This window comes from Mizuhopecten yessoensis, unplaced genomic scaffold, assembly GCF_002113885.1.
Source record: "Mizuhopecten yessoensis strain PY_sf001 unplaced genomic scaffold, ASM211388v2 scaffold716313, whole genome shotgun sequence".
NCBI lineage: Eukaryota > Metazoa > Mollusca > Bivalvia > Pectinida > Pectinidae > Mizuhopecten > Mizuhopecten yessoensis.
In genome coordinates this window covers 522319-534945 of record NW_018480054.1, presented here as the reverse complement: position 1 = coordinate 534945, position 12627 = coordinate 522319, and the positions used below count along the sequence as shown (strand labels likewise).

The window sequence follows — 12627 nt, the reverse complement described above, 5'->3', positions numbered from 1 at the left end:
TTTTATTTATTACAATTGTAACAGGAGAGGAAAAATGCACGGCCAGACCGGGATTTAAACGCAGGATCCCCCGAACTCTAAATAGACACTAACCAATTGAGCTACCTGGTGGCCGGTGATCAGCCAAGTTTAATTCCACTAGTTTCCTTACTCCTTCAACAAAGACTTTGACCCCAAGACACACGAGACTCTACACAACCTTCCTAGGTATAAAGACGGATGCTCTCCCCAATTGTGCTACCTGGTCGCTGGGGATCAATCCAGTCCAGTTACGCTACACAACTAATAAATGAAAATGTCATCTACATGTAATTAACAAAGATGATAAATATTGTCATGTGACCTTCATTGATTGCATTAGGTCAATTTGTTTAAAATTATACACAACTCTTTGAGACCAATCAGTGAAAACAAATTCTACGCCTAATTTTATGTGAATTCAGGAATTAAGTGGCCCTTTGATACATGTAAAACTGTCCTACTCTGTGAAGTGCTAACCATTCTAAGCACCGAGGTCAGTATGTCAGAATATTGAATAACACAACACAAGATTCATTTGATAAATTAATTTATTTCAACGATGATTGATTAGAACAAATTCATTACTGATCTACAAGTTCCTTACCTACCATAATATAAGTAGATTTGGCAGTGTTTTCAACAAATTCAACCTGAACCAGGAATACATCATTTTATACTTGAATCCTTGACCAAGTCCAAATTGCTGAATTCATTGTGAGCATATTACTTAATGAGTCTTTTACTACTAGTTTTCAACAACAAAAAATGTACCTGGTAATTGAAATAAATATATACAAATAAGTCTTATACGCGAAGTTGTTAAAAAGGTTATCAATTCCCCAACCAGTATGTTTGATATCTTTAACATGAACCTGTACATACACAGAAAGGCCTTGTTCAACTTTGCCTATGACAGCAAGGCTGATGAAGATTTTGTGTTCAGAAATGGGGACAACAAATCTGTAAGTCAGTTGTAGTACTCAACAGTAAGTGTTTCAGCCTCAAGTTGAATTAGCAACAGTTGGTTTACTAGAGCAATGCTCTGTCAATTGGGGAGGTCCTCTCAATGAGTCCGTACTAATGTAAGTGACTAGATACTCCACCACTAGGACACTTAGTCTGTTAACTACTGCCTGCAGTAAAAATGTATGTAGGATTTGAAGACTAAAGGTTTTTGACGGTCATTAGAGTCACGCACTAGAAAATGTTATAGGTTCCATCACTTCCAACTGTCTTGAAGCACCTGTTATTATGTAAGCGAACTGAAGAGACAAGAGGAAGATTCCTGCGACCAGGAGACACAGATTACGAAAACCAATTCCATCACTAAACTCCTGAAAAATGGAACACCTTGTTTCTGATAAGCTGGATTCAGACGTATCCTTTTTATCAGCTCTCTTCTCCAGTTGTGTAAATGCCTCGATAATGGATGGCGCCAATCCGCGTCTTAAAGCCATCTCTTTTGGTGTCAATCCCAGCTTATTCCTACAAAGAGAAAAATAGGAAAATATAAATTTGACTATTTCAGTGCTGAGGAAGATGTGGCAGGCAGTTGACCACTATGGGGATTACAGGTGCATGGATTTTTGTGATGCATTCAATTTTTTCTGTAAAGAAAGACAGACTTGGAACACTTATCACTTTGATGAATGTGGTAAGCATGGATAGAAACTCTTAGTCACACACATTGTAGATGTGTAACAGAGGTCTTTATTGTTCAATGCCTTCGCCAGGACTAAACCATCTTCCTGTCAAAACATTAAAGTCTGGTGTCAGAGTCACAGGAAACTCGGGCTATCTCAGTTACTGGCTAAAAAGAGTACGGAACATACTTTTACCATTCAATTTCAACCTAAATAATCTGCATCCGATCAAATTAAACAGAAACGACAATTAAAAGACCCATTTTTTTGTGACATTCGTCAAAATCGGATACTCTCCATGTGTACTACGTATATACTAACCGTTGCATGATATCTGCACCATAGGCGACCAACATCTCCAGGACTTCTGTATTTCCACACCAATGTAAAGCTGAGTTGTTGTTGTAGTCAAGAATTCGTACATCAGCTCCATGTTCCACCAGTGACCCCACAAGGGAAACATGTCCGCGACAAACTGGGATGAACAAAACGGTCCGACCACTTCCGTCTCGCGCGTTCACATCGTGCTGTCCAGATTCTAACAAAACCTGAACCTTTTCGAGCTCACAGCTGTTGACCGCCTCTCTTAAATCATCACCAGCTTCCATTATTTCAAATATCAAATCATCAAACGTATTAACAGCCATTTAGAGCCACTAACACGGCAAGATTGAGAACATTCATCGATTTCTTGTGGTCATTTTTTGTCTTGAATTATCTCCCCTATATAGCACTTTTCCCCTCCAATTTATTAAGGATGCTGGCTCGTCATTTTAATTGTTACTCTGTAGACTTGACGCTATCGTTACTCTACAAAACGTAGGTCGGTGTTCCTTTCAGAAAATATATGTGATTGTTATTTTTTTTACCATCTCATTCAAATATGACACAAGATGCATAATAAATGAAATTTTTTTCACATGCATAAGTTGTCAAATAAAAAACGTTTCTATTCTTGAATTTGCTAAAAGACATCAAACTACAGTAACTGTTACTGGAAAATGTACAAAGGAGGGCAACTCGTTTAATTCCCAGTCTAGCAAACAAACCCTACTCAGAGAGACCGCTCCGCCAACTAACCTAGTTTAGAGTACAGAAGACACCGAGCTGATCACCTGATCCAAACATAGTAGATCACAGCAAAATGTTCACTAAAACCCAGGATTCCAGAACAATAAGGAACAACAAAAAGCTATTTAAAAAGAGAACCAATAGACAAGTAAGCAGTAACAGCTACTGCAACAGGGTTGTGGAGTCCTGGAATAGTCTGTCAAACCATGTGGTGAATTCCCCTTGTGTAAACAGTTTTAAACACAGACTCAACAAGTTCTGGTCTGATAACCCCTGTAAACTTAATGCCTCTGCAAGATCCAGTCGGACTATTTAATATTTTAACTCACCTTTTAACTGTAAGATTTCTGGATTTTAATTCCTCTATATCAATACACACCGGAAGTCATGTATTAGTATAGGAACATTAAAATGCGCCGCAAGAAGCTACCTGAAGCTTTCCTTTGGTGTCGACTACTATATCAACTATATCAACTATTCGTAAAGGAAGTTATCATTAAATACTTACTCATCCTTTACCAGCCCAAAATGTTTCGGAAAGTATCATTTAATGAGTGCTTTTGTGAGCGTATCCATGTGGGCTCTATAATCGGGACTCTAATGAGTTTTCATTGGTCTTCGACTTGGCCCTTGTTGTACACAGACCACTGTGCTATCTCAATGTAAAAAGCAGAAAAAACGTCTTTGAACCATGCCTATAGCATGGTGACCTGTAGGGTCATGTTAGCATTTTTCGCCATTTTGTATCTCTAAAAGGAACTTTGTCCTGGCGACAAAATGAAAAAGTGCCGTTGTTATTAACGGATGAACGAATAGTAAATGGAAAAGTGAAAAAGAGACACACAAAATAAAACTGAGAGAATATCGAAGCGTCTGCAAAACCGTAGCTCAAAGTCACAATCAATAAAACTAGGGCAAAATATGAACAAAGAGAGTATAACCAGATGTTCCAGAAGGGTAAGCGTCTTCAACACCCGTAAGTCAAGGTCAAGGTCACGTTCTCATAGAGAGACTGGAGTAATACAAAACATAGTAAAACATCGACCTTTATAACATAAAGCTTGGTCTACTTGCCCATCTCTGGAAACACTCGTTGCGAGTCCGACAGCAGCCGACATCTATGACGGAGATAATGTTATTCGGAGCAAGCTCTTGGCCAGTGAAGCAGGATATGCAAATCAAGCTGAAATACCCCATTACAAGAAAGACAACTTAAACTAAGGGTTCATCGACACAACAGTAATACTGAAGGGTTGGGAACCAAGTGTGAAAGAAGACGCAAATAGTTAAGGAGAACCCGAAGACCTCACGACAGTACATTAAGAGCAAAGCAAACACAAGAGAGAGAATAGGAGACCTGCTTTTAAACTCTGAAAGACAAAACTATAACCGACATGGTTACTGGGAAAACTGAAATTCTCGCAAACTACTGTAGTGGTGTACCCGTGTAGGAACCATCCGGTGATACCTCAACCATCGAAAGCAAGGAAGTGACACAGCATGGTAGAGGTTCGAGTGGAATAGAAGATATCAAGAAAACACTTCATATAGAAGTCTAATTATTCCCCGGGTGCGAGCGGTATTTATCCACGGTTCCTCAAGGATGCTTTAGAATCTATCTCAGAATCGTGTACAATGATATATTATCAATCACTACAACTGATGAAAGTACTTGAAGATTGGGAAAGAGCAATAATAAGTCACATATTCAAGAAAGGAAATAAATGCGATTTAGGGAACTACAGATCTATTAGCTTAGCATCAGTAGTTTCTAAAGTGTTGGAAACGCACTTTCGAAAACACATCATCGATTCAATGAAAAGAAATGTTATGTTTGGCAATAGACAATGTGGCTTTATAACGGGCAGGTCTACAACACTTCAATTGCTTGCTGTACTAAGCCAATGGACAGAGTCATTAGCTAGGAGTTTCCCAATACATTGTATCTATATGAATTACCAAAAGTTTTTGACACAGTCCCTCACCAGAGATTTATTAGCAAAATAAAACCATATGCTATCCTAGCTAAGTAGAGTAGATATGCAATTTTCTTTCACGTAGAAGACGATGTGTCAGTAAATAATAGTTCATCTACTTGGAAAGAAGTCACGAGCGTTTCTGTTTACTGACGACACCAAAATATGTAGAACAATAGCGGAATAAACACAATGACCACATGGTGCGAAACATGGCCACGAAAGCTCCACCCTGAGAAAAGGAAGCATCTGTGTAAAGCGCTACCAGATATATCAATGGATTCATATGAACTAAATAATATAAAACTAAAACCAACCGAAATCGAAAAGGATTTAGGAGTAACAATACATACTGCTTTAAATTTCGAACAACATATCAGTTTGAAAGAGCCTAGTGAGGACATCTATTGACTACACAAGCCGAGTCTGATCACCGTACAAAATAAACACGGGAACAATATCGAAGGACCAGAAAATAAATACCAGGGTATTCATGTAACCGTTCTTAGGCTCGAGCATGGATTCTGTACTGAAACCAACTTTCTTGTAGCTGGCTTAAATAAAATGACATGGTAAAAAGTCAGGTGTAAACTAAAAAAACGAAGGCCTGCTGCTTCAACTTCCTCCGAATTCTTTATCAACGGATCAAGAAATTGGGATGGAGCACAAAATCTGAATCTGAGCCAAATAGTGGTTTCATGAAACGTGCCAAGGTCCCAAGCATCTCAGTTATTCGGAACGTGTAAACAATTCAAACTATCTTGATAAATTACAAAGAATAAAAATCCTTTCAATAGGCATTAGCAAGAATCAAGTTATACATGCATTATTTATCACAATAGAATGTTCTTTGTTATTGTATTTTAATTGGAATGAATGAAATATTCTAATAAAAATGGACATTGTTAACATATTTTAGTGAAAGCAAATGAGAGTGAAATCCTACAGATTTCATAAGAGATAGAAAATGTTGTTCCTAATGGATAGCTATTTGTCCAACTAAAATTAAGTATGAAATTAAGTAGGAAAATTTAAAATGTATATATTGCTTGCTTTTGACCAATAGATACTTTCCAGGGGCGTAGCTGGGATATACATCTTGCGTAGGCACTTGAACAATTGGCTGATATTAAAATGTGTATTTTTGTTTAACGACAACAGCTTTAAAGTTTAAATAAAATCAATTGATAACTATACCAGATCGTTTTATGATTAAATATACAAATTATACGACATTATATGTGAGGATTTAAGCAGGAGTTTTTAGACCAGGTGTTCCGGAAGGGTAAGCGGCTGCTGCTTCCTCAACAACACACATTCAATCATTCAAATCCAAGATATGTTACGTCCACAAAGCGAGAACTGGAGTAGTGACAACAAAACGTCACTAATAAGCATAATCAACAACACTGACCTTCATATCACACAAAGAAATAACACATTTCCCTTTAAGATTATTAAAGCGACAATAAAACTTGTCAATAGTCTTCATTATCCGTCATTTTTGGAAATTGTATTGTTACTTTGTCAGTCAACAGTCGACATCAATAATATCATGATGAAGTCGTGAAGTTACGCTATTTACAGCAATTTCTTGAATATCGACCAAATCGACAGCAACATGGGGAACAAGGGTGTTACTTTCAAGAAAGAGAAAGTTCATGGTAGGAAAATCAATATCGTCCTGCTTATCGTACAGCGTAGTATAAGAGTTTCCGTTTGATCATGTCATGAGTAAAGGTCGAGGAAAGCGGCTTTTCACAATATAGTGAAGGCGTTCTTTCTGTTTGGTATGAGGAATGGTAGTGTTAATGGTCGAAAAGCAAAAAACAATAATAGGAGAATATGTTTGAGAACAGGATGTTCTAGTTTGATCAAATGTTCTTTTGAATTCTTCAAAACCTAAATTCCGTTTATTCCCCTTACCGAGTATACAGAGTCACAGTACGACTCTAACACTGATTAAGTGGTACTAAGAAGTTTGCATAATGTCTTGGTTGAGTAACAAGATAAGCCCACGATAAAAAGTTATTTGTTATTTATAAGTATTCTGGTAAAATTTCAGAATCAAATGCAAACACGGCAAAAGTCCGTATCCTTATCATTAATGGGTATTCGGAAAGACTGTAATACAGAAGCGTGATTGGCTAGTATTTTGTCTTTCAGAGTATATAGGTAGGGTTACCTTGGTTATCAAGCATGCTCAGTTCTGAATGGTCACCTTGTAGCCTACCTCCGACTGAAATCCTATGCGTGCCAAATCAGGGTAGGGATGGGCATGAAAGTTACACCTTATTTTGAGTAGCCTCGGAAGACAAAAAAAAGTTTCACTGCGAGAGGGATCCTCTGACTGGTTCTCTGAACTTTTTCGAATTTGCCAGACCACAAACTTGTTCACCGTTGATGCATTACGTATCATTATTAAATGTAAGCTCCGAAGTTATATTTCACTTGCGTGTAATACAAGATCTTTTTTGACCTTAGAAATAATAACAATATTTCCCTTAATTTGTACTAGACCAATACTTTTAGCAAAGTGAAAACACATAATCATTTTTTGGAATTTACACATGACTAAAACCGAAACCTCTACACAATGTTGTGCATATATAGGCACGTGTCTTCTCGAGCCTCAGCTACGCTACTGCTTTCAATACGTAACGTGCGTCGAACAACACCTGTCCTCACCCCGTCATTGGTACTGGCGGTACACCACTCGGCTCCCCCCTTACTCGACACGTGACCGGGCCACACTGGGCTGATGTGGGCAGCAGGCCGCCCCGTAGTCGTCTGTGGTTAGGTTACACTACCACACACAGACATACAGGCCAGCCCATACTCCGCCTTGTAGAATGTTAGAGTACATTTTAAGCTGCCCATATTTTCCATGTTACACTACTAGTACAAACAAGCCAAGGCGTGTAAAATGTTGCAGCATTAAATCATATGAAATTGTTTTCATAAATATATTTTTTATATTCAAATATTTATCACAGTTATGGAGAATAACATTTATGTTTAAACATGCTTTGAATTAAATAAATCATTTATGAGAAATTTAATTTCTGTATTTATGTTAATTGTTTGTTCATTTCAGCTTTGTTTAAAACTTGACGTTTAAAACTCGGATATGCCACAGGTAATTTTTCACTACGTGTATCTAGATACAATTTCCTGACTTTAGAGTTGATTTTTTGCAACTAATATGATATAAGTTTAGTTTTAAATGTAAATGCAACAAAAAGATACAAATATCTCTATCAACCATGTAATTTAGAGTACCTCTTTTCAATCCAAGTCAATTAAAAAAAAATGCTTTTATAAAATTATGAAATTAATCTTATAGATTGACAAACATATTACATATATAACTTTATTCGGTTAAGTATCATATGAAAACATAGATGTCCAGTAGACGTTGTTTATAAATATGGTCCTTATATATATCTTAAGCCGAAAGGTTGCTATGCTTCCTTCCATCGCAATGCATTGGTAGGCAAATGTTGTTATGAGACTATAACAACATTTGCTATTGTAACGCCATCAATCTCTATGGTGACGTCATCAATTTTATTGTTTTCAAGACCTAATTTGCTGTTCAAAGAAAAGTTCGAAATATATCAATAAAGCGTAACTACTCTATCAATATGCAATTATAAATAATGAATATTCTAGCAAATATTGTTATGGTTCTATAACACACATTTCTGTTGCCGACAAACTTACAAAAAGTCCTGCCGGGCTTTATTACGTTTGTCATCAATAGCAATACAGGACCATAACAACATTTGCTAAAACATTAATTGGTTTATTAAACTTCTAAATAGTAGTTCATCGTGTACTTTTTTGTTATTTCAACATTAATGTTTAGTTTTTCTTATTTCACAATATATCTTACTTCATATATATATATATTAGTTCGTGATTAACTTATCTTTTATTTCGCCATCAATGTTACTTACTGATATTTCCTCATTTTTTTCATCATTTATCATACTTGTTTTATTCACCAAGACTATTTTATTTTACCATTTATCTTATTGAATGTTTTTTTATTGTTAATTTTACTTTTGTCCTATTTCATCATTAGTCGTACTATATATTTTAGCACGCATCTCTTTTTTTGTTTCACAATTAATCTTTGTCATTTTCCTGTTAATCACATTTAATCATTATTTGATGTTTCACTATTAATATTAAATGTTGTTTCACCAGTAATCTTTGGTTGCGTTACATCATAATTAATCTTACTTTGCGTTATATCATAATTAATCTTACTTTTGCGTTATTTCATCATTAATATTACTTTTGCGTTATTTCATCATTAATCTTACTTTTGCGTTATTTCATTATTTCATCATTAATCTTACTTTTGCGTTATTTCATCATTAATCTTACTTTGCGTTATATCATAATTAATCTTACTTCGCGTTATTTCATCATTTATCTTACTTTGCGTTATATCATTATTAATCTTACTTCGCGTGATATCATTATTAATCTTACTTTGCGTTATTTCATCATTAATCTTACTTTGAGTTATTTCATCATTAATCAAACTTTACATTATATCACCATTATTTTTTCTCTTATTTTATTAGCAATCTTACTTTTTCCCCCATTAATATCATTTACTTATAATAATTTCGCAATTCATCTTACCTTGAGTTTTCTCACGATTAACTTACTTTGTGTTTTTTCACCATTAATCTTATTTTGTTATGCAAGTTCAATATTAATCCTAACTCCGTGTTACATAGAAATTAATCTTACTTTGTTTTATCACAATTAATACAACCGTATTATGTTATCTCACTATTAAATAACTTTGTGTTAATTCACCATTATACTGACTTTGTTTCTTTGTCATTAATAGGACTTTGTTTCTTTGTCATTAATAGGACTTTGTTAATGACCATTAATCTTACTTAATGTCATTTAACTATTTATCTTACTCGTTGGTATTTCACAATTAATGTTACTTTGTGATTTCATATTTGCAAAAAAACATACATGTGTGTGTAACGTGCATCTTTAAAGAGAAAGGTGATGGTCTCAGCTGGTTGATGTCCTAGGTTTGCCGTAACCTTGGTAGCCACACTTCCTAATATACAGATTCTACTCATTATTGATTTGAAATAAACCAATACGCTTATAGTTCTTTAAATCAATTGAATTCAAGGAGGTTAACACACTTTCCTTTCTGTTTCCAAAACAGTTTAGACCAAATTAGATTGCTAACATTTTGGCCCATGAATACCGGGAGAGCGAAACAGCTTTACGTTGCCGTTAATTAATATTTGATATTACCAATTTTATAAGCAAACCGAACCAAACTATATACTGTTTTGCTGTTTATATGCCAGCAGCGTCAAAGTCTAATGATGTTTTTTTAGTACGTTGATATTTTGGAGTGTTTATATTTTACGTATTCGGATAAAGGGAATGTGTGTTTTTTCTCTCGGAGATATGATTGTAAAGGTTAGAGGACCAATATATGATTTTAAAGAAGACGAACGTACTGTTTATTTTCAAAATCTCTTGGTAAGAGCACATTTATTATCCGTAAATGTGCAAGATGTGTGTGAAGGGCCAATTCCTACATTCTGGCCATAAACAGAGTTCAATACTATGACATATCATATATTGATAGAGTCTAGTGAATACGATCTTGTGAATAAATGTTATGTTTTGAATGACTGTGAATTGAATTTATCCGAGCACAGTCCAGTGATACGCACAATTAGTATCCCTACATTGAAAATTACAGAATAGCTTTGGATGATATGTTGTCACGATTAAAAGTACCAGATAATGATATACGTGTAAGTAACAGTGACATTGATTTTTCCAACAGAATATCACTTCGTGTATATTGAAAGCCTCCGAGCTTACACTTCCGAAAGTAAAGTATAAGAGGTATGTTAATTTGTTAAATCCTATTGGTATCAGGACTTAAAAGAGGTACACGGAATTATGCTTCAAAAAAAGGAAAAGATGGATAGATGAAATGAACCTACTGTAAACTGTTATAGAGAGTATAAAGATGTCAAAGCTGATTTTAGAAAACGACTGCGGAACGCTTTTAACTGGTACATGTCGGAGCAATTAAAAAAAAAAGATCAGTCAGGAGAAATAGATCAGAAACTGTTATGGGATTTATTTAAGAGTAAGAAAGCTAGGTCAAGATATACGCAGACTAAAATAAAATATGGCGGTAAACATTCTGCAAACCTAATAATATAGTGGAGTGTGGGCTACACACTTCGAAAACCGTTTTAAAGATGTTCAGTGTAACCTTTTCGACAAAGAGTTTTATGACAATATTTTAAAAAGTGTAAGAGATATTGAAAAGAATATACACAATGAGCGCGACGTTTTTTTAAAATAATGAAGTCACTGCTACAGAAGTCGAGAAAATTTGTAAAAGTTTAAATAACAAAAAAGCAGGAGGATTTGATGGAGTAGTGAACGAGCATCTTATTAATGGGAGCTAACATTTAGATATACCTTCTGATTTGAAGAAAGGAAATTTTGTCACGTTAACTTATATAAAGGGAACAATAAACCAAAAGATGATCCCAACAGTTACAGAGGGATTACTTTATTACCAGTTATTTTTTAAAGTTTTTGAAATATTAATATCAGAAAGAATAAGTTCAATTCTTGAATCAGATACATTTCCATGTAGGCAACAAGCAGCCTATCAGAAAGGTGTACGTAGTTTATGTACATCATTTAATTTACAGGAATGTATAAGATACAACTTAAAAGATGATGATAATGTGTATGTTGGGTTTTTAGATAGCAATAAAGCTTTTGATACGGTATGGCACGCAGGCCTGCTATACAAACTTTATGAAATTTTGCTTGAACTCTAAAGTATGGAAATTACTGAAAGGAATATATACTGGTGTCAAAAGTTGCGTTATTTTTAATGGATTACAATCAAGATGGGTACCCATGGAGAGAGGTATTTTACAAGGGAGCGCATTATCTGCGAAAATGTATTGGGTTTTATTAATCAGTTGCTGAAAAATATTGAACAGAGTGGCAAGGGATCAATGATCATCGACATTAGAGTTAATATACCCACTCAAGCTGATGATACATGCCTCGTAAGCAATAAATATACTGATTTGGAATATATGCTACGGATGTGTGAGGATTATAGTAAGATTATGAATTTTAATGAGAACAAAAAAGTGAAATGTGCTTCTAGTTTTTATTTATATGATAATATTATTCCGGAAGTTGAAGACATTGTTCACGTTGGTATTATGTTAAATAATAAATTCCAAACATATGAACGTACAATGCGTGCTTGTAGCAAATTAAAAAGTGGCACATTGAGTTTAATCAAGAGTGGTGCACATCCTAGTGCGTTAAATCAAGTTACTGCCGGAAAACTTATCAAACAAGTTGTATATACGTCAGCACTACATGATTGTGAACTATGGATTTTATCAAAGAAAGAGTTACTTATGTTGGAAAGAGCGCAAAGATATATTTTAAAATCAATTCAAGGTTTTAGCAACAGAACACGTACTGATATGTGCTATGGATTGATTGGATGGACATCCATAGAAAGTTATATAGATACAAGGAGATTGTTGTTTTTTGGAAGGTTGTAATATTTCTATAAAAATACCATGTCATCAGGTATATTTTTAAGAAGACTATACGCATCAATGCTGAACAGATCTGGTGACCATTTTGGACTTTTAAATGATATATTGAGATTTAAAAAAAAAAGTAAAATCTTTATAATATGTTGAACACGTATATTCGAACGAGTGTATTCCTATTAAAAAAAATGGAAAATAATTGTGAAAAATCTGTACTGTTGAAAGAGGACCATGAATGGAAGGAACGAATGTCAAATGATGGTGATTTTAACAGATTTGTAATGGTTC

At 34.8% G+C, this 12627-nt stretch overlaps 1 protein-coding gene across 1 annotated transcript; it reads right to left on the bottom strand.

Moving 5' to 3' along the window:
- Positions 1–551: 551 nt before the first annotated feature.
- On the bottom strand, positions 552–2395 carry LOC110442941 (ankyrin repeat domain-containing protein 46-like). The gene is made up of 2 exons (XM_021486834.1): positions 1986–2395; positions 552–1506 (listed from the first exon to the last, which is right to left on the bottom strand). The coding sequence occupies exons 1-2, from the start codon at positions 2309–2311 to the stop codon at positions 1212–1214; spliced, it is 621 nt and encodes a 206-aa protein (XP_021342509.1). The 5' UTR covers positions 2312–2395; the 3' UTR covers positions 552–1211.
- Between the last annotated feature and the right edge of the window lie 10232 nt (positions 2396–12627).